The 21,510-nt window shown below is 52.1% G+C and overlaps 6 protein-coding genes across 6 annotated transcripts; 4 read left to right on the top strand and 2 right to left on the bottom strand.

Moving 5' to 3' along the window:
* Positions 1 to 3,087: 3,087 nt before the first annotated feature.
* Positions 3,088 to 3,906, top strand: N0V96_011357 (uncharacterized protein; the record flags this gene model as incomplete). The annotated part of the gene is made up of 1 exon (XM_053192232.1): positions 3,088 to 3,906. The coding sequence occupies one exon, from the start codon at positions 3,088 to 3,090 to the stop codon at positions 3,904 to 3,906; it is 819 nt and encodes a 272-aa protein (XP_053050396.1).
* Positions 3,907 to 6,247: 2,341 nt separating this feature from the next.
* N0V96_011356 (uncharacterized protein) lies at positions 6,248 to 7,081 on the bottom strand (the record flags this gene model as incomplete). Its single annotated transcript, XM_053192233.1, has 1 exon — positions 6,248 to 7,081. One exon carries the CDS (start codon positions 7,079 to 7,081, stop codon positions 6,248 to 6,250), a length of 834 nt encoding a protein of 277 aa, XP_053050397.1.
* A 2,735-nt stretch (positions 7,082 to 9,816) lies between these two features.
* On the bottom strand, positions 9,817 to 12,023 carry N0V96_011355 (uncharacterized protein; the record flags this gene model as incomplete). Its single annotated transcript, XM_065759253.1, has 5 exons — positions 9,817 to 10,072; positions 10,146 to 10,930; positions 10,991 to 11,343; positions 11,392 to 11,774; positions 12,013 to 12,023. The coding sequence occupies 5 exons, from the start codon at positions 12,021 to 12,023 to the stop codon at positions 9,817 to 9,819; spliced, it is 1,788 nt and encodes a 595-aa protein (XP_065612150.1).
* Positions 12,024 to 13,492: 1,469 nt separating this feature from the next.
* Positions 13,493 to 17,895, top strand: N0V96_011354 (uncharacterized protein; the record flags this gene model as incomplete). The annotated part of the gene is made up of 4 exons (XM_053192235.2): positions 13,493 to 14,171; positions 14,227 to 14,332; positions 14,418 to 15,315; positions 15,367 to 17,895. The coding sequence occupies 4 exons, from the start codon at positions 13,493 to 13,495 to the stop codon at positions 17,893 to 17,895; spliced, it is 4,212 nt and encodes a 1,403-aa protein (XP_053050399.1).
* Positions 17,896 to 18,557: 662 nt separating this feature from the next.
* Positions 18,558 to 19,066, top strand: N0V96_011353 (uncharacterized protein; the record flags this gene model as incomplete). The annotated part of the gene is made up of 2 exons (XM_053192236.1): positions 18,558 to 18,708; positions 18,780 to 19,066. The coding sequence occupies 2 exons, from the start codon at positions 18,558 to 18,560 to the stop codon at positions 19,064 to 19,066; spliced, it is 438 nt and encodes a 145-aa protein (XP_053050400.1).
* Positions 19,067 to 20,391: 1,325 nt separating this feature from the next.
* Positions 20,392 to 21,051, top strand: N0V96_011352 (uncharacterized protein; the record flags this gene model as incomplete). The annotated part of the gene is made up of 1 exon (XM_053192237.1): positions 20,392 to 21,051. The coding sequence occupies one exon, from the start codon at positions 20,392 to 20,394 to the stop codon at positions 21,049 to 21,051; it is 660 nt and encodes a 219-aa protein (XP_053050401.1).
* Positions 21,052 to 21,510: the final 459 nt, after the last annotated feature.

The following is a 21,510-nucleotide window of genomic DNA, read 5'->3' as shown; positions in this document are numbered from 1 at the left end:
CTTATATCGATATAGACGCAGTTGCTTGCAGAAGCCCACTCGTATATCTTTTCTCAACATTCTATGATTCGCGACTCGTCATTCAAATTAATTGCGATCCCAACCCTCTTGCCATCAACATGAATCGAATCATTTAGAAGCTATCAATTGTCTCTAAATCACTAACATTGTGCTGTGTCAAATCTACGTGCAGCACTAGATGCTCTTTTTTGACACACCTTAATCTTTCGAAAGATAACTGAGGCGTCTTTGAATGAAGTCACGGGAGGACGATTAGATGGATCCAGTCTTTTCTTACTGATACCTCAATTTGCTTTGTGTAAACGTGACCTCATCAAGCCATCCAACTCGAAAACCTTGCTCGAGGCTTTCATCATTAGTGAGACCAGTCACCGTGTTTCATAGTCTGCCTATGATCTACATGATATTACCATTCCAAGGTAGGCTTTTATCACTTTTTGAACTTACTCTTTTCTGTTTATCTAAAGACTTCGAGCAAACCTAGTTCCTATGTAAATGATGCTCTAAGCGGCACAGCTTTCGAATTCGATGTGTGAGCCTCTGTGGCTCAGTATTTTTGGTAGAAGGTTTAGCCGAGACTTGGCTTGAGCCTAGGTGAGATCCATCTTAGCCATACCAAACTTGAGAGCCAATCAAGAACGTTATATGCCGCTCCTACGTACTGTGTCAAGCCATTTCCCGCCGTTATCAGCCACCTTAAGATTACCGACAAGAATCACATCATTCCACGGTAGGGGCAACACTGTCCAGACTCCAGAGTCTCCAATCCTCGAATTTGACGATTCCAGAACTGCGCGGGTGCTTCTTTGCCCAGTGGTTGACAGTTTTTAGATGCCTCGCTTCGAAGCTCTGACAGTATGCACGCCATACTTTCATTGTCTATCAAACAGTCGTGTGGCAGTGTGACGGCTCGCCCTGTTACTGCGTTGGCCCTCCACCCCACCTCGACGCGCTTGGGTCCGGTGGCAAAGCCAAGATCATCAAAATATCTCAAGGTACATATGAAAATCAACGGTCGATCGGATGATGGGAGTGACGAAGAAGCCACCTGCACCATCGTGACTGGCGAAGAGGGGCCGGGATGGTGTGTTTTCGACCCTTGCATGTCAGATGTCGCGAAGCGGACTGGGGCTCCTCACAACCAACCGCTCCTATCTTCCCCACAAACGCTCATCGAACCCCATAAAACTCACTCGTTCAAGTTGGACCGATCACCAGGATGTTGGAAGAATGGCCGGTTAATTTGCTGGCTGCAAGTCTAGTCCTCTAGGTCGCAACGTTTTCTGGGGTCACTCCAGGGTTCCGGTCGTAGTCCTGGTGGTGGGTGCGGGAGCCCGGTGTAATTCGGCATTTTGCCGTAGGCTAGGTATGGGCGTGCGGCACGTCTCCAAATCTGTCGAGAGTCTCCTGTTAGCTCCTCGCATCTTTTCCCCTCATGGAAGCTGGGGTAAATTGGGGAACCATGTCGGCCCATGGTGCGGCTTCGCTGAAATACCACGGCCTCTGCAGCTCTGTTATTACGGTCTGTTATCACTTGCTTTTCCAGCTGCAAGTTTCTACTGCGACCCATTACCGGCATTTGATGCAGCTTCAATGTGACGGAAAGGTTATTTAGCCTCCGTCTTGCTATTTTCAAATTTATCCCTCGAATCCTTCCGCAAAGCTTTCGCTCTACCAGCAACATGCTCGTCACTCAGCCCATTCGCCCACGGCCGATCAAGACTCGGTCGAGAGCAGGTTCGTACGATGATTCTTTTACGACAGCCACGGATCCAAGATTTCTGACATGGACATTGCTGTAATGATAGGGTGCAAATACTGGTGAGCTGATATTCGAGCTTCCCTTCCATCTTATGTTGTGATAGTGAAGAGTAATCATTTTGCTAACCACACCTTTCCAGTCGTGACAAGGTTGGCCATCTTGACCCATCTTGGACCTGAATCTTTAACTAATACCTCTCTAGAGAAAGAAATGCTCAGAAGAACGCCCGCAATGTCTTCGCTGTGTACAGGCTGGTATAGTCTGTGTGTATGAGCCTATAAAGAAGAGGAAGAGAAGAACTTCGACCCGGCCAGTTGACGCTCAAGACTCCATGGCATCAGACGACTCAAGTAGCCCGACGGGCAACACGGACTTCCAGGCAAGCCCAGATACAAATATCGTCACCCCGCCCGATGTTATACAACTAGGCGTAGAAGAAACTCTATCTCCAACATCGGTTGTAGAAAGCAGTTATTCTACTTCGATCGATTCGGCTTTTGCCTTCTCCGAAGACCTCGACGACACAGGCAGCTATGATGTTGGCTATGAGACCTCACAACATTTCGAGGACGGGTTCAAGTTGATTGAGGATCTGGGTTGTCAGAAAGCAACTGAAGTCCACCTCCCACTCTCTCTTGCGGCTATAGAACAGAGTTATCAGCAGCCAACAGATGATTCCTTTTTCAGCGCCAGTTTCGACGTATCTTGGAACGAGCAATCCTGGTCAATTGCATCCCCGCCCTTGCTGGACCTACTGCCGCCGACCGGTCGTAACATCTTCGATTTACCAGAGAATACCGGCTTGTTAGATCACTACTCCAAGATTATGCTCCCGACAATGGGGTTTGTAAATGGTGTCGCAAACCCTTTTAGGCAACATATTCTTCCCCTTTCCCATAGGAGTTCGGCTGTTCGAAATGCGATCTACGCATTGGCCAGCGCACACCGTGAATACGCTGGTCTTGAGACCACAGAGGGATCTGCGTGTTTTCATGAAAGAGCCGTGGCTGGTCTTTCTGCGATTATCGAGGATGGAGATGGATTTGAAGAAGCTCTGGCGACGATAATTCTACTTATACAGTACGATCTGGTAAGAGAAGTCATGACAACGGATTGAACTTGACGCATCGACTGACTGGTGGGGTAGATTTTACAGCGGAGCTCGGACAAAGTGGTGTATAATCATCTCCAAGGCGCTCGCCACATCATTTGTGCCATGCCACCCCACAAGCCTGCGAGTGTGTTATTCTTTGAACAGGTAAGCTACCTAGCGTTGTTGGAAATGGTATGAAAACACCTTTAACATGTGGCAGGTATTTCGCTACTTTGATGTACTCAACGCCTTGACGAACGGCACGTCTCCCGTCTTCGCAGCATCCTCAAGTCGAGCCTACTCACCGAGCACCCCGCCACCATCTATCGGCTCCGGTGGAATCGATCCTATATTGGGAATGGCCGATGATCTTTGGCCCACCATGCACCGTCTTGCAGAGCTCATGGCGATGAAACGCGAGCTTCAAGCCGCCACAGCGATGGGACAAACCTCAAAATTCGCCGTCCTCCGTACCGAATATCAAACGGCATACAAAGCAATAGAGAAAGCCCTAGAGTCATGGAGTCCGACGTTGCCGCCAGGTTTTACCCTGGTTAACCGTATCGTTGACGGCCCTGAGAGCGCATCAGAGGCAGAGCTTGCCAACATCCGGTGGATCACAAGTACAGCACTCGCATACAGACAGAGCGCTCTGGTCTTTCTTTACAGCAACGTTTCGGAGTACCCTTCATTACATCGCTTGGTGCAGAAACACGCGCAGGCTGCTCTGTGGCACTGTGCGGCGTCAGTGTCTCATGGCGGAGCAGGACTCTCCATGCTGTGGCCACTCTTCTTCTCTGCTTGCCACGCCATATGCAGCAGGGACAGAGGCTTGGTGCGTCAGGCATTCACTGCCTTTGGCACCAAGAAGGGTGTGGTTGACACGGAAAAGCCGTGGGCTGTAGTCATGGACGTGTGGAGAAGGATGGACATGCGAGCATACGGCAAGGAGCAAGTGGGTTCTGAGGCCAGTCCAGACTTGTGGAGGCAAGTGGCGGCAAGCATGAAGTTTGGCCTTGTGTTTGGCTGAATGGAAGTGACCTCATTCGTACGAGAGTCGGTCCGGTGCTTTGGGGACGGAGACGGAGACGGACAAGTCTAAAGGAGACCCCAGCTCAGGGCCTTTTCCGGGACCCTTATTTTGATAGCTTCACGGTATGACGGTCGTTCCAGAAGGCAACATGTGTTTTGATATATTGGGTAAAACACTGGGATAAAGGGATACTACACGCCAGCAAAAAGTGTTGCATTAGCATTTGAATATACCACGATCGTTTCTTTGGACTTGGCCTCGGTTACCCAAGTGGAACGAGAACGAGTTGATTGCGCATTATGGACTGTTCATCGGCGCTCTGCACTAGCGCTTCTCTGGCGGAGCCCAACATCCACCTTGTCGAGCAAGCTAATGCAGCTCATGATTGCGTCCGCTCGTCCACAGGACCAGCAACTCCTTCAGGTGAGTCGACGTGGCCCGACCAATGCCAAACACCACTGTCATGATTGTCCGCCAACCAACGTTGGAGGACAGGGAGCCGCAGGGTACATTTCGACCTCGGTACAGGGTTCTTTTCAGCCTGATTACCGCTCTGCAGGTTTAGGGGACCAGGGGCGGCACGGACGAGCGAAACTACTACCTAGCAGTTAAAGTAATAACACAGAAGAGATGGACGCCTGGGCCTGAAATTGTAAAAGTAGGTATGGTGTCACCTTAGGTACCCAGCTGCTGTGCGCATTCCAACGCCGAGACGTTGCGGCAGACTGGTGCGAGATATCTGCATCTGCGAGCGGTTCCCGATCTGGGCCTAGACGCCCAGAGGCGCAGACGTCCTTTCGTCTGATTTTGGCGCACCCTCCATCACACGAAGCCATGCGTGCCGGCCACGCGTTGCAACCCCAGAACGCGGTGCAAATACCGAAAGCGGTATTTAGCCTGGGACTTTTCGTTTTTGAACCCGAGTACTCAGTACCGTGACTGTGAGGGCTCTGACTTTTTGGAGTCAAGGGTGAGGGGAAGAGAGATGAGGGAAGACGGCCAAGTCACATCTCTCGCTCACCCTTCCTCGCTTCTTGGGTTTAAATTTTAAATTGCAATCGATGCAGACGTTCTAGGTAGGGCTGAGCGCTTACGCGGTGCCCCAATATTGAATCAACGCCCAGATGTGTGGACCGTGTCATGGGTCATAGAGAGGCTTTTGGGATCAAGGATCAACTGTCAATCCGACCTGATGGGTTCGTTTGCTCCGCGTCCTGTGAGTAGCAAGTGATCCTCAAGAAGTCGTCTTCGCGCCAGCGCGCTGCGCACCGCGCACACCGGCCGTCCGTCTTTGTCATATCTCAGCTCAGCATTAGAAGGCACAAGAGTCGGTGACACCAGTGCATGCGAGCAGAAGTACCCAAGCCAACCAGCCGCGCCGGTCTAACCTCACGGAGCTTGATTTGAGGCTGGACACGCATTTGGGGCGTCATGTGATGGATGCAAACCCGGGCTCGATTTGCGAGCAGGTGTGAGGGTTCTGACCTACTGACTTGTGCTGGCTGGACTTCATGTGGTGTAAATGCCTGGCAGATGGGCGGCCCAGACGTGCATTTGCTTCTGCACCACCCCACATGGCTGCCGGATCCCGGCCGTTGGTGTTATTTCTCCAACTGTCCGAGACTAACGGGCGGGGAAAAGGGACGTCCTATTCTTCTGATGTGTGAGGGGTGTTCGATCCAGGATTGAGGGTTGGTTTTGCACTCCTCCCTGCACCAGAGCACGTGGCGCAACTTGGACGTTGAAAGGACTGGGAGTATGGGGTCCCGTATGTCTGAGGAGAAGCACGATCTCTTCGGATGTCTACTGGGCAGAAGATTTGCTCGTGGTTGAAGAGACAAGAAGGCCAGCAAATGTGTGGCATTTTTCTCCGAGTGTGTGGCCTATGTCCAGCGAGCGGGTTTGCAAGACGTTGATTTGATGGACTCTGGGACTGTGCGGACTGCTCTGTGGTTGGCTCGGCTTCGATTTCCTCTTACTGCCACCAGCCACATGCCGGAGAAAGTGCCGGATACTTTACCGGGCTTGGTGGGGCCGGGGTCGGGGCCGAAGTGGAAAATAGACCAGCTTCCCAGTATAACCGGAGATCGATAAGGTAGCTCGAGACATTCACTTGAGTCAGACGCCACTTCTATCAACATGACCTTCGATGTCATTGGGCACCCAACGCTTTCTGTTCAATGTTTCAAGACTTCATCGACTCCCTGGGAGGTTCAAACCTCAAGATGTGGTTCACCAACAATTTTCTTGGAAAGTAGCAGTAACGGTCTTTTGTGTGGTGACTTAAGATCACATTATTGTTCCAAGTTGCTTGGCCAAAATAATTCTGAAAGTGTACTTATTTCCAAGATGAAGTCTGGGTCTCCAACCAAGGCACCATAACATCCACGACGCCCTGCAAGTTCTCGGGGAACAGTGCGTGAGAGGCATCTTCAACAAAGACAACCGTAGACCGGCTTCCCACTAGCCCAGTAGTGTAGTTCCACTGGTCTTCTCTCCTCCACGGATCCAATGTCGCGATGATGTCCAAGATCTGAGTAGTGTTGCTGCCGATTGTGGTGCTCGTAGGAGCGCCAGTCACGGAGCCCATAGCCTCAGGAAACCAACCCGTCAACCATAGAGAGGCATTGTGTCCGGGAGCAAAGTAACCCAGCTCCAAAGCAGCGAGACGTTCCTCTACGGAGTACGTATAGTTGCTCGCAATGTTGGCCGTAGCTGCGATAGTAGCATTGGTGTTGATGCCGGTGTTGATGCACGCCAAGACGATCGAAGGCACCTTATCCGGGTAGGCAGCGGCCATGTTCTTTGCCATACGTTGGCCAGCGGCGTGGCCGAGTACCACGGCCTTTCCGTTGCCAAAGGTATCAATGACCGAGACGAGGTCGGCGCCTACCTCGGCCCAAGTGGTAACGATGGGACCGGTAGATTCGCCCATGCCTCGGGGTTGAGGACGCAAGACGCGATAGCCAGCGTCGGCGAGGGCGGTCGAAAACTCGTGGAAATCATCGATGCTGTCCCGGGCATAAGACGGCCAGACAAGCAGTGACGGGCCGTCTCCCTCGACTAGGACCTGAATCGTGTTGTTTGATGACCCGGTGAGATATTCTGTGGTGTATACAGCGGATGCCAGGCCCAGCAGAGCAGAAGAAGCGAGAAGATTATTGATAAACATCGTGATATGCCCTCGTTGTTCTTTCCAGGCAAGCTTATAAGATTCGACTTTTGAACGAATGAAAGAATCTTTGCCGAGTGTACGGCTATATTTAAGAGAACGTTGAGTGATTGATGAACGATGTGGTGCAGGAGGTTCTGTGGCAGACGATCAGAGGCATGATATATACAGAAACAGAACCCGCAATGCTGGCTCCCACTTCACCGGAAGTTGAAAAGCTTCAGTCGGGACCCCTGAGCTTTCTTACGAATGTTCTCCATTCTGCATCGCAAATCCCACAGATTAGAGTTCACAGACTTCTTGGCGTCTATCCACGGCGGCGGTACTACCGATCTGTGCAACGTCGGCACCTTGAAAGCGTAGCCCTTAGGTAAAACGAAGACCTCCTTAATCTTCCAACGATCTTGTCTTCCCGGACATACCAAAAGTGGCGCACGCCGGGCGATGAACAATTATGAATGCTTCAGGGTCGATTTTGAAAGGTCCGATAACTTCAACACGGTCGACTCTTTTTAATGATCGTTTAACTCAGTTTGAGGCAGATGAATTTGATAGTGGCTTCCGGCTCGATAGCAAGCTACAGGATCAAGAAGGCAAGAAGCTGACAATGTCCAATAACATATCGGCAAATTCACTCCAAAAACGTTTCAAGAAAGCAAGCCATATCTACGAGGGCTGCAGTCCAGGATCGACAACACTCAAAATTCCGTCAACTTATGAATAGCGATGGAAAGGTCAGCAGCCAGTTCATCCCAGCACGTCAAGCAGTCTAGTCACGAAAAGCCTGGCCGCCAAGACTTGAGAAGCTTGTAAAGCGCCCCTTTCCGTGCAATTATTCCCCCACATACCGGGACGGGATTGATTAAGTTTCTCTATGTATTCATTTCGAGCATGGCCATTGCGGCGGGCGGCCGGTAGGCCACGCCATCCCGCGGAGGTTTAAACTTCAAATATGCGTATTTGCCCCGTGCCGCCCGGAGACACGACTCGCGTTCTCAACGAATTGAATATAAATCGCAGCTTGTACGCTGCCGTGATATTTTGGCGACCCCGATAAGTACGAAGTTCGGGTAGACTGATGAGTCGTCCAAAGTCGTACAACTAGCCATGGCCTACAAACTGTGAGCTCTCGACTTTTTCAGCTTAGTTTCTCATTTCCGAGTCTCATAGCGCCGGCGATTCCTTTCCTTGGAGAGTTTACGACAGACTTGCGACACTTGTCTTTTGATGCATAATAACTCTTTCTTGTTGTTTTCAACAGCTGGTTGAGTCGTCATCCCCTGACATACCACATGAGTTGACATGACCGAGACTCTGAATTAAAAAGACAAACGGTATGACCGTTATAAGAAGTTGAACTTGCCGTTTAGGACCTGAACACCTGCGAGACATAGATGTGTTTGAACATCTAGAATGACTTTGTTAGAAGTGAATCACAACCCGGGCAACATACGGTCTAAGATTTAGTAAATCTCTTGTTAGTCACTCAAGTACACGGCGTTCTGGCCAACTGTATCGATAAAGTTGATCTTTAGAGACTTCAGCTTCCTATAAGTAACTCGACGAACTTCTCAAAAGAAAAGCGTTGCTGAGTTCTAAGTTTCAAGTGAATGTTCATTGCGCCGCTTCCAACTGGGCATGTCATTCACCTATTTTGGCATCCTCGTCATGATTTACCATTAGAACATGAAATAGGCATCAGTCCAAGCCACGTTATATCATTCCCATGTTCTGATCTCAGAGCACGGCGGAGAGTCTTTGCCTTAGGTCAAGTCACAAGAATGATGGAGAGTCATGTTTTGGCATATTATCAGAGTATTAAAGTTGAAGCTACCATTCCTATCTCGGTCTCCCCATATGACTGTACTATATGTTTTATCATTCGGACTATCTTAAGGATGGGAGAGCCTCAAATAGGAAAGAAACAAGGATCGCGCAGCTCTCACGAGCCGCGTGCAGATTGCCATCACCTCGTGCTAATCGTTCACGGCATCTCAGACCTGCAGTTTCTCAATTTATCCAGTCTGGGCGATTAATTCCCACAACTGTGTAAGGTAGTCATACTTTATAGAAAATCATAAGCGGAAAGAAAGAATTTGGAAAACATCTGTTGATGGAAGTAAAGGTGGAATGCTTCGCCGATTTCTTCCTCCTTCCACGAAGCAACACATAGTTCAGTGCAAAAGTCTTGAATTTCTTGCCAGCCGAAAAGCTGCGCTGCTTATCTATATAATTATAGAAGTCCTATCTTTAGAGGACGAATCTAGTGAACGAGCGTGCTTTAGCTTCATAGACATAATAGTAGCCAAGCATCCATGGCTCAGGAAGTCCCTTCACGATCAAGCCCTCTGCAGAGACAAACGTTTTAGTTGTGGGAAACTTTGAGCCCGAGCTACCTCTTCGAGACAAATTGCGTTAGAGATATTTCGTAAGATATAGCCGTTTGTGCGGGCAAATGGTATTATAACTGCAGGACAAACAAATCCGTCTACCATCAAAGATCGAACATTTAACATCTGAATTATCTGATAGTGATACATGACGTTGATGTTACATTTCAATGTTCATACACGTAACTCTATTGTTTCCCCATCCATGGCCGATCGGCCCGATCCCACAAGCCAGTCCAGCAGAAGCCTCGGCAGCTCGATATTACTCCCAACACCGAAGCGCCCGCTATAGAATCCCAGGTATCCAACCGCATACAATTCGTATCTATTTTCTCTCTTTCTCATTCAAGCCATTTCCTGCTCCCGCCGCGCCTTGGCAATAGCGCGCTTACCCAGCCGCGTGAGCTCGGCTACGAAATCGTCCACAATCTTGACGTGGGCGACCTCGTTCGGCGTCAGGTGGCGATTCCGCATGCTCTCGATGAGTTTAGGCACCGAGTTGAGGAGCTCGATATCTTCTTCGGATTGGGGGTTCAGAGGTTGCAGGAGGAGATTGCAAAAGATTGTGAGGATTGCTGACATGGGATAAAATACCACCATCCTGGGCGCATCCGACGTTAGCAAATAAGTTTGAACTTTCCACATATATCCTTAGTTCAGGATAGACAACTCACCAGAATGCCACCTGTTCTACGCCATGGATGGCTGCTTTGAGGAAGTAGAGAGTAGATCGACTGGCCTGTACGGAGAGGGCCTGGCTCGAACTTACGCCCTCCAACCCACTGCCTTCACCGCTTGCCCAACAGCGACATCTCCCACTTGCTCGGTGTATCATTGCCATCAAGTAATGGTACTCAAAGTGGAGAATAATCTCCTCCATACCCAGCCGTCCCTTCCTCACGACCGCCGTGCCCCGAGGAAACGTCAACGTCGGCCGGTAGGACGGTGGGACAGACGTCCTCCACCGTTCGAGCTCATCGTCAAGTTCGCGAATATCCCTGAGCAGTTCTGCGTCACCCTTCTTCAGAGCCGACTGCGAGTACAATCTCGTTGAGATCTGCGACTTGATAATCGTCAACTGCAGGGAGTCAGGTGCGAGAGCCGACGTGATTGTTGCCTCGTCGAGGAAGGACGGTGAGCCGCCTGTAAGGTCATCTATGCTCCGGATCCACCAATCCATTTTTGGCAAAGTCAAGTCGCAATGTTCATCATTGATGCTGGGAGGTTGGCCTGTACGAAGGGAGATATCCTTGTCGAGCTTGAACGATAACCAGAAGAGTCTGCGTAGTTGGTTCCTCACACGTGAAGTATGGTCGTCCTCGGCTTGGGGCGTTTGGCATGGAGTGGGACGGCTTGATCCGGGCTCGAGGTGTCCGCCAAGCATGAACAACACTCGACATGTGGCGGACTGGAACATGGCACCTTGTTGCAGATGGCCGCAGAAGAGGTGGTACATGCCCTATGATAAGAAACGTCAGCAAGGTTCTGAGTTGCAGTTCCGACGAAAGATAGTGCTTACCAGCATGAAGACTGTCTCGAGAGCTGTGATGTTGGTCCCCTGCAAAATGACTGCGACCAGTCTTTGGGCGGCACCGGCACACGCCTCGCCATCAATCTCGGGTGTTGAGTTCCATTCTCCCTGGAAGAGGGAAACGACGGCAAAGAAGGCAAAGACACATGCCTTTGCCGTCACGGACTCGAGAGATGGGCTACCATCAGATTGCTCATAGGCCAGCTCGATTGTCTCTTGGAAAAGTACAAAGTCGATTACTGGAAACGATAAGCCAAACTGGGATGCCCGGAAGAGGGCGAGATACTCTTCGACAACTGTCCTATCAGGCAGCTCTCCACTGGCATTCCCTTCTGGGAAATCTATGAAGATTGGAACTGGGTGTTGTGTCTGCCATAGAGGGCCCATACCAAATAGGGTTTGGAACGATGCGTCCTCCCCAGCCCGAGAGCGGATCCACTCTTGGCCGTCGGCAGAAAAGAAGGGAATGCCATTATAGGAGCTGACATCGCCCAGATAGTAGCCGGCAAAGTGCAGCTTCCCCACGGTTGCACCGGAAGCAGCCCGGGCTGATGAGTCATAAGATCGGCCTTGGGTTGTGTCCGGATTACCGTCGGCGACCGGTGGATCCGGGCCAACAGTCGAGATGGGCGCCGAGGATGACGATGGGGAGGCAGTGGATTCATCCCGCTGCCCTCCCCCCTCCACCCCTGCATCTTGGTTCCGCCGAGCCGCTTCCAAGGCCTTTTCGATACGGTTGAGGCGTTCAACCAGGTCTTTTTCTGATCCCGCTCTGCACGGGTCGTAAATCTTTTTGTCAGTCTTGGCTGCTCTCCCATTGCACAAATTACTCAACTTTCCCGAACGGGTGGATACCTTTCAGGGGTGATCCACGGGAACGGAGAACGGGGGATCGGAGGGGCGGAGACTATCTCTCTCTCTCTCTCTCTCTTTCTCTCACCTCGCTGTAGCCACACGCTTCTTTACCTTGGTGGCCCGGTTGAACGTGCAAGCCATTCCATGGTGCTTACACCAGTTGCATTGTGGGACTGCTCCATCACACTGAATCTATCAAGGTTGAAAAATCAACACAAAAGATCAGCATTATGTATGCGGTGTGAGACAGCAACTCTTTTCCAACTCAACCTGAAAACGGGCCGGAAATCATACCTTTCGCCTGTGACAGGAATCACACGCTCTCTTCCTCATATTGGCCTCTGATTCGACGAAAGGCCGCCGCTCAACGCGGCACGCAGCTCTTTCCAAGGAGGGAATAGGACAAATGAGAGAAGAAAAAAAGAATAGAGAATCAGCCGCGTCGGGAAGATAGCCGATTTGGCAGCGTGTGCGTCTCTCACGCCAAAGTGATGGAGGAATTGGCTGACACCGGACGTGTCGTTCCCCCCTTTGGTTGATGTATCGAAATCCCCGCTGACTCAGCGGGTATCTGCCCTACATGACTAAGCGGCAAGAGTAAAAAGCGGATAAACCTTAAATGTTTCTCCATGTGTGATTGGTCTCAAACATCAAACCTTGACGCAAAACTTCAGGCGACTCCACCGTCATCTCCAGCATCAACGCCCGTGCCCGGCGCTTCGACACACGCCGCGCCGACCATGTCGGGGATTTGACACCATCCACACCGGTCCGAGCTAGCACCGTGGCAACCCCATTTGTCCCCAAGGACATTTCATTATTGACGAACTCGCCGCTGAGTCAGCGGTCAAGATCTAATCAGTGACACTTTTGGTCCGATCTTAGACACCAAATTATGAGGCTCTCGGAGACTATTCTAGGGATGGACCCAGTCTGCCGGCTCTGGGCCCAGCTCTGGCCCATGGCATCCCGCACACCTCGGACAGGGTCCAACGCCGAAGGAGCCACATGCCACGACGTTAGTTGACGTGAATTGCAGGGTTCGTCCAACAAACAATTTTGTTTTTTCATCCTCTTATCAAGTCACAAGTGGGATGAAGACCACATTATTCAGCGGGCCAAGCACCCAGAGACCGTGTTACCACGCACTCTGCGCGCACTTTCGGACTAATGCATGGGGTTCCAGAAGCTTTTTCATCCGCACATCTCGTCATCATGGACGGGATGATGGGATACCTGGGACCGTCTAGGGGCGCCTTGTCACCAATGACCAATGGCCACTATGACCGGTCTGCCTACCACCATCTCTCCGCAGGGCCCGATGGCGGACCCGTATTATACGATCAAGGGGGTTGCACAGAGATCTCAGGTCGTAATGAATCGGCATCCCGTCAGTCCCCTTGAAGCCGAAACCGACTTGACTTTCAAGTCCGGCCGGAGCTAAGGGGGCAAATGGGGATAACAAAAGCAAGTCAAGAACAAATAAGTGGCCCGGCACCCTTGATATACATATTCGCTATAAGCTTCTGTTACAACGTTCTTCTTATCATTGTCTTCTCTCCTCAATGGTGACCCTTCACACCTGACATCAAAAGAGATACTATCAAAGCTCTTCGTCAACACGTGGCAGGCATCATGGAGTCCGACGGCACTCTGGGAGGCGGCTCAAACTACGAGCAGTCTCTCGAACTCAGCAACATCCCCGACGATACCACCTGGTCCCTCAAACACAAAGTCGAAGCGGTTCGACAAAGAGATGAACGCTCGGGATTCCCCGCCCGCGAGTTGGGCGTGACATGGAAGAACCTCACGGTCCAGGCCGTCAGCGCCGATGCTTCGCTTCACGAAAATGTCATTTCCCAGTTCAACATTCCCAAGCTCGTCAAGGAGTCTCGTCACAAGCCTCCTCTGAAAACCATTCTAGATAACACACACGGTTGTGTCAAGCCCGGCGAGATGCTCCTGGTCCTCGGCCGTCCAGGATCAGGATGCACGACGTTGCTGAACATGTTGGCGAACCACCGCCGAGGATACACTTCAGTCACTGGCGATGTCCACTACGGCTCTATGCCTGCAGAGGAAGCCCAACAATATAGGGGACAAATCGTCATGAACACCGAGGAGGAACTCTTCTTCCCAACCCTGACGGTTGGCCAGACCATGGACTTTGCAACTCGCCTCAAGATCCCTTTCAACCTTCCCGAAGGTGTTGCCTCCAATGAGGAGCTGCGTCAGGAGAACCGAGATTTTCTGCTCGAGTCTATGGGAATTCAGCACACATTCGACACCAAGGTCGGAAACGAATTCGTGCGAGGTGAGTGGCTTAAACCATTGACAACTTTGAGGTAACCTCGACTAAATCTTCATAGGTGTGTCCGGAGGAGAGCGGAAGCGTGTCTCCATCATCGAATGTATGGCAACGAGAGGATCAGTCTTTTGCTGGGATAACAGTACCCGCGGTTTGGACGCCAGCACGTAAGTCTTTGAAAAACATCTCCTCTTCAAAGCCTTTCGTAAGGCTTTGAAGGGACATCAATCATGTAAGCTGACCACCTTCTAGGGCCCTCGAATATACCAAAGCGGTCCGTGCCATGACCGACGTCCTCGGTCTCGCATCCATCGTCACCCTCTACCAAGCAGGCAACGGCATCTACAACCTCTTCGACAAGGTCCTCGTCCTCGACAACGGCAAGGAGATGTACTACGGACCCATGAAGGAGGCCAGACCCTTCATGGAGCAGCTCGGTTTCATCTGCTCCGACGGCGCCAACGTCGCCGACTTCCTCACCGGTGTCACCGTTCCCACGGAAAGAGCAATCCAATCAGGAAAGGAGAAGACCTTCCCTCGAACAGCTGAGGCTCTGAGAACAGCATACGAAAATTCAGACATTTATCCCCGAATGATTGCCGAATACGACTTCCCAACGCTGGAGGAGACCAAGGAGAAGACGAGACTGTTCCAGCAGGGCGTCGCAGGCGAGAAGCACAAGCAACTTCCGGCCAACAGCGCTCTCACGACAAGTTTCTACACCCAGGTCAGGGCCTGCATCACCAGACAATATCAGATTCTCTGGGGTGACAAGGCAACCTTTATCATCACACAGGTGTCCACCTTGGCACAAGCTCTCATCGCCGGTTCCCTCTTCTACCAGGCTCCCAACACGTCTGGCGGTCTCTTCCTCAAGGGCGGTGCCCTCTTCTTCGCTCTCCTCTTCAACAGTCTGCTGTCCATGTCCGAGGTCACCAACTCCTTCACCGGTCGTCCTGTCTTGATCAAGCACAAGTCCTTCGCATACTACCACCCTGCCGCTTTCTGTATTGCGCAGATTGCTGCTGATATCCCGGTTATCTTGTTCCAAATTTCAGTCTTCTCTATAGTGCTCTACTTCATGGTCGGACTGAAGACGTCGGCTGCGGCATTCTTCACCTTCTGGGTTGTTGTTGTGGCAACTACCATGGTAAGCGGCGCTCCTCATTTCGTTCCTAGGCCCCTCGCTGACTCAACTTAGTGTATGACCGCCATGTTCCGCTCCATCGGCGCCGGCTTCACGACCTTCGATGGCGCATCAAAGGCCTCTGGTTTCATGGTCACCGCGTTGATCATGTACTGTGGTTACATGATTCAGAAGTCTCAGATGCATCCGTGGTTTGTCTGGATCTTCTGGATCAACCCTCTGGCATACGCCTTCGATTCTCTCATGTCAACCGAATTCTACGGACAATTGATCCCCTGCGTCGGACCCAACCTGGTACCGAACGGCCCGGGATACACCGACTCTGCTCATCAGTCGTGTGCCGGTGTCGCCGGCGCCACCCAAGGTTCAACCACCCTTACTGGCGACCAGTACCTCTCTGCTCTGTCCTACAGCCACAGCCACGTCTGGAGAAACTTTGGCATTGTCTGGGCCTGGTGGGTTCTGTTCGTCGTCCTCACTATCATCTCCACCTCGAGATGGCGCTCTTCCGCTGAGGGCGGAGCATCTTTGCTCATCCCTCGCGAGAACGCCCACATCACCAAGGCCATCCGCGACGACGAGGAAGCCCAATCATCCGAGGAGACCGCCGCCGAGAACGGCAAGAGCGACAATGAGAAGCAGGATAGCAGCAGCAACGACGACAATCTCGTCCGTAACACCTCCATCTTCACCTGGAAGAACCTCACCTACACCGTCAAGACCCCATCTGGAGACCGCGTTCTGCTGGACAACGTCCAGGGGTGGGTCAAGCCCGGTATGCTCGGCGCTTTGATGGGTTCTTCCGGTGCCGGAAAGACGACGCTTCTTGATGTCCTGGCCCAGCGCAAGACTGACGGTACTATCCACGGATCTATCATGGTCGACGGTCGCGAACTTCCCATGTCCTTCCAGCGATCCGCCGGTTACTGCGAGCAGCTCGACGTCCATGAGGCGTACGCCACTGTCCGCGAGGCCCTAGAGTTCTCTGCCCTGCTCAGACAAAGCCGCGACACTCCGCGCGCTGAGAAGCTCGCCTACGTCGACACCATCATCAACCTCCTGGAACTTCACGACCTCGCCGACACCCTCATTGGAACCACCGGCAACGGCCTTTCCGTCGAACAGAGGAAGCGCGTCACCATTGGCGTCGAACTCGTCTCGAAGCCCAGCATTCTCATCTTCCTCGACGAGCCCACTTCCGGATTAGACGGCCAGTCCGCCTTCAACACCGTCCGTTTCCTCCGCAAGCTCGCCGACGTGGGTCAGGCCGTCCTCGTCACCATCCACCAGCCGTCCGCTCAGCTCTTCTCCCAGTTCGACACCCTCCTCCTGCTCGCAAAGGGCGGCAAGACGGTCTACTTTGGCGACATTGGCGACAACGCAAAGACTATCCGCGACTACTTTGGCCGCTACGGCGCACCCTGCCCCGAAGAAGCCAACCCGGCCGAGCACATGATCGACGTCGTCTCTGGCCACCTCTCCAAGGGCAAGGACTGGAATGAAGTCTGGCTCGCTTCGCCCGAGCACGACAACGTCACAAAGGAACTCGACCACATGATCCAGGACGCCGCTTCCAAGCCCCCTGGCACCGTCGACGACGGCCACGAGTTCGCGCTCGCCATCTGGGACCAGATTAAGATCGTAACCCACCGCATGAACGTCTCCCTGTACCGCAACGTCGACTACATCAACAACAAGTTCGCGCTGCACATCTTCTCCGCCCTCTTCAACGGCTTCTCCTTCTGGATGATTGGTGACTCGGTCGGTGACATTCAGATGCGCCTCTTCACAATCTTCAACTTCATCTTCGTTGCCCCTGGTGTGCTCGCCCAGGTCCAGCCCTTGTTCATCGACCGCCGCGACATCTTTGAGACCCGCGAGAAGAAGTCCAAGATGTACTCCTGGATCGCCTTCGTCACCGGCTCCATCGTCTCCGAAGTCCCCTACCTCATCATCTGCGCCGTCCTCTACTTCGTCTGCTGGTACTACACCGTCGGCTTCCCCGGCGACTCCTCCCGCGCCGGCTCAACCTTCTTCGTCATGCTCATGTACGAGTTCGTCTACACCGGTATCGGCCAGTTCATCGCCGCCTACGCGCCCAACGCCGTCTTCGCCTCCCTCGTTAACCCGCTCATCATCGGTATCCTCGTGTCCTTCTGCGGTGTCCTCGTGCCCTACTCCCAGCTCCAGACTTTCTGGAAATACTGGATGTACTGGCTCAACCCGTTCAACTATCTCATGGGCAGCATGCTCGTCTTTGACATTTGGGGCACCAAAGTCGAGTGCAAGAGCAAAGAGTTCGCCCTCTTTGATCCTGTCAACGGCACGACTTGCGCGGAGTACCTCGCAGACTACATGCAGGGCATGGGCTCCAGCAGCAACCTCATCAATCCGGAAGCCACCTCCGGCTGCAGAGTATGCCAGTACCGTGACGGCAGCGATTATCTGAGGACGATCAACTTGATGGAGTACTACTACGGCTGGCGCGACGCGGCTATTGTCGTCATCTTTGCCATCAGCTCGTATGCCCTGGTGTATCTCCTTATGAAGCTCCGAACCAAGACCTCCAAGAAGGCCGAGTAAACCCACTCGCCTCCTCTTTGGATCTCAAACTTTCATCTCTCTCCCTCACTATCTCACGCATATACCTCTCTCTCTCTCTCTTATACGTAACACTAGATACCTCGTACGCAGCTGCAGCATCTTAGATTGCACCACTCTCGCGGGTAGATCTCAGGATTTAGCAATGGGTGGTCTTCATGTGTATTTCGCCAATCGTATGCATCTATGCCAATGCATCAAACTTCTTCTCTCTCATCTAGGGCCGGAGTAGATCTCATTCAAGGGATGGTTCATTATTGGGTAAATTTAATAGACATCGAGGCCAAATAGAATGGGACAAAATCAATGTCAGTCATGTCATATCATTCAAGTCTTTCGACTCTCGCAATTCCAGTCTCATGGTATCTCCAGTGACTCCTCTGCCAAAGGATATCCGATGAAAGTGATTGCTTCATGGTGAAAAGACCGTTGAGGGGTTAACTCATCAAGTTTGCTTCATGGAATTTCAGTACGCGTAAGGGGCTTCGCCGGCCCCACCTTTCCGAAACGGGCGTGGGGACCTTCACCTCACCGCCAACGACATCAAGACACCTCTCACACAGACTTCGAGACCAAACTCTTCAAAGTTTCTCAAGCTTGCCTCATCTCTCATCACTCTCTCAAATCCCCAAAATCAGCAAAAAATGCCTCTCAAAGGAATCTCCCCCGTCATCTCGCCCGACCTCCTCAAGGTCCTGGCCGAAATGGGCCACGGCGACGAAATCGTCCTCGCCGACGCCCACTTCCCCTCCCACTCCATCTGCCCGCCTCACATCCCCGTCCTCAGGGCCGACGGTAAGTCTCCATGACCCATATGAATTCTTTCAAAACTACGTCAATTAGAAGGATTCTAACGAGGAGTCAAGGCATCACCGTCTCACGCCTGCTGGCCGGCATCTCCCCGCTCCTCGAGCTGGACAACTACGGCGTCGTGCCCGTCATCATGATGGAGGTCGTCAAGGGCGACACCTTTGACGCGAGCGTCGAGTCCGACTTTAGGTCGTCGCTCAAGTACGACGGCGAGATTGAGAAGCTGGAGAGATTTGCGTTTTACGAGCGGTCCAAGAAGGCTTTTGCCATTGTGGCAACGGGGGAGACAAGGAAGTATGGCAACATCATCCTCAAGAAGGGCGTCACTCCCATCACTGAATAGACTTTTGAATAAGAAATGACTCAATCAATGAAGCAGACTCATTTGGCAGTGCAGATGACACCCATCACCACCATTGCATTGACTCCCAGCCAGGAGTTGGAAACAGGGTAGTCAGAGAAACCCGCGAATGCCAAAAAACAAACGAGCGTTCGATTGAGCTAAGTATACTTACGCTCTAGGCATGCTAAGTAAGTATGCTCGGGCCGTGAAAAGAAGGTAAATAATGATAAAGGCCCCCAAAACGCTGGTTCCAAGACGGATATTTATATTGAAGCCCCCCACCGGGACCTCGGCCCTCAGCTCGAGGCCCTCCTAGACCTTTGCGGGCCGCCCAGGCCAGAAGTTCCCAGCCCCCCTGAGCCAGTTTGGCTCCCCCGCCGCCGCTCCCGCCCACTGCACTCGATCCGTGCCTAGGTTGACATTGTTAGTTTGAAGCTGGAGGTGGGCAGGGCACGTCGCAGCACTTACTGTTGGACCGGCGAGGGGGACTGGCCCGGTTGGATGGAGGCCGGGATCCCTCCTTCTTCGGCCCGGACGACCGCTCGGATTGCCTCGGCTTCGGCCCGGGGAGGGCTTCTCGCTAAGTTTAAATCAAGACGAATAAGATCGAAGGGATGTCTAGCAATAAACTTTAGTGCCAAGTGGAATACTCAGACGACAACGGAGAAAGACAGCAGAGGCAAAGACAACGACTTACTCCATGGTAAATGATGGGAGATGAGGGAGATGGCGTAGATGGCGTAGATGGCGATAGTGAATGTTTGTGGAGCGAATGTTGGTAGCGATTGTGGTTGGTTATTGATGGTAATGATTGAAATAACCAAAAAAGCAGCGAGAGTGTGTGATGAGTATGCTTGAAGAAGAGAAGAAGAAGAGGAATGGGAGAACGGGGGATGGTGTCTATATAAACCCTTTCTAACCTGAGCATTCGTTCCCTTCTTGCCAGGTGCTCTCATGGCACCTGAGGAGACCCAACCACGCGATCGTGGTGGCGCCTTCATTCTACTCTGAGAAGACCCGTCAGAACCGCAAGGGTGAGGGACTTTTCGTAATTACCTTCCGTTCTACCAAGGTACGAGACCTCACAGCCCGATGGCACCGTGCATCCTTTCTCCGTTGGGTCTGCCCTGTTCCTACCTTGATATAAAATGGACGTCAGCAGCCCCTTCAGACATTGACTTACACCCACTACGCTCTCCAGTCATACAAAGATACCAACCAGCAATATTGACGGCAGCAACTCAACTTGTCCCTGCATCTACCGCAACCTGAAAGCACAATCTGGAAGTACAACCTAGGAGCCTTACAAGAAAGACCTTGCCAACATGTCTCGCCCCTGCACTTCAGCAAACGCCAGTCACGTCACCGACCAGCCTCCTTCTTACGATGCGGTTCAGCAACAGCAAGACAGACAAGTCCAGAACTTCGATTCGAAAGAGTGGGAATGCGTGCCTAAGAACCTCAGCATCATCTACTCCCCCGTGCCGATCGGAGCAGGCGCCAATGTCAGCAGGAGAGGAATCAGCTGGGAAGCCAGGTTCCGAGTAAGAGCCAAAGATCTCCCGCGCCTCATGAGGGAGGGCCTCCACTGGACAATTGCCAACATCCATCGAGAGGCTGGTTACTTCGAATACGAAGCCAAAGAACCCGTCATGAAAGAAGCCGGCTGGACCTGCACACGCAATTACTACCTTTCCGACCTAAGTCCCGAACAGAACTGGACCGCCAAGATGACGGTATGCGCTCGGGACTTACAGACTCTCGCGCGGTTTGACATGGCCAAACTTCGGCCTGAGCAAGCGTACACCGCCCTCGCGTGGACCAACGTCCAGCCAGGCCAGTACATCTACAACTTTGAACGTCTGGCTCCCGGTAGAAATTTCAATGCAATTTACGACGAAATGCCGATGGAGGGATGGTGGCCATGGCCAAAGAGACAACCTGACGCTGATAACAAGCCTGATTCAGCTACAAAGTGCTCATAGGAAGGGACTAGGCGTGATATGAGAACGCCCTGTCTCTACACTTGAGGATCACAGGGGAAGGGCGTAGTCCATAGGGCGACGATGGGTTTGTTACATTCTTCGCGAGACAGTTGGCGCGCGGTGGGAGGGGGCGGGAGATATTTCGGATTCGATTGGGAATGGTTTTGGCGTTGAGGTTGCATTCGGTTGTATAATGCATCTCACGATGGTGCGTGTGAAAGTGAGGGAGGGAGTGAGAGAGACAAAACGCCCAAAACATAAAAACTGCAAAAAACAACAATGAGCCGACCAATCGAGGAATCGAGAAATCGAACTTGGATCCCGAAATAGACAGGGGACTTCACTGTCTGACCGGAACCTCTACAGCCCGATTAGCCCCTCGACCATACGGCCCAGATACTTGCTGTTATGATCTGGCGATGATTCATCGGCAATGGAGTCTGATGATATCATTAGAAT

The sequence above is a fragment of the Colletotrichum fioriniae genome, assembly GCF_027942845.1.
Source record: "Colletotrichum fioriniae strain IMI 355084 chromosome Unknown scaffold_17, whole genome shotgun sequence".
NCBI classification, from domain to species: domain Eukaryota; kingdom Fungi; phylum Ascomycota; class Sordariomycetes; order Glomerellales; family Glomerellaceae; genus Colletotrichum; species Colletotrichum fioriniae.
This window is presented reverse-complemented; position numbering and strand designations above follow the sequence as displayed.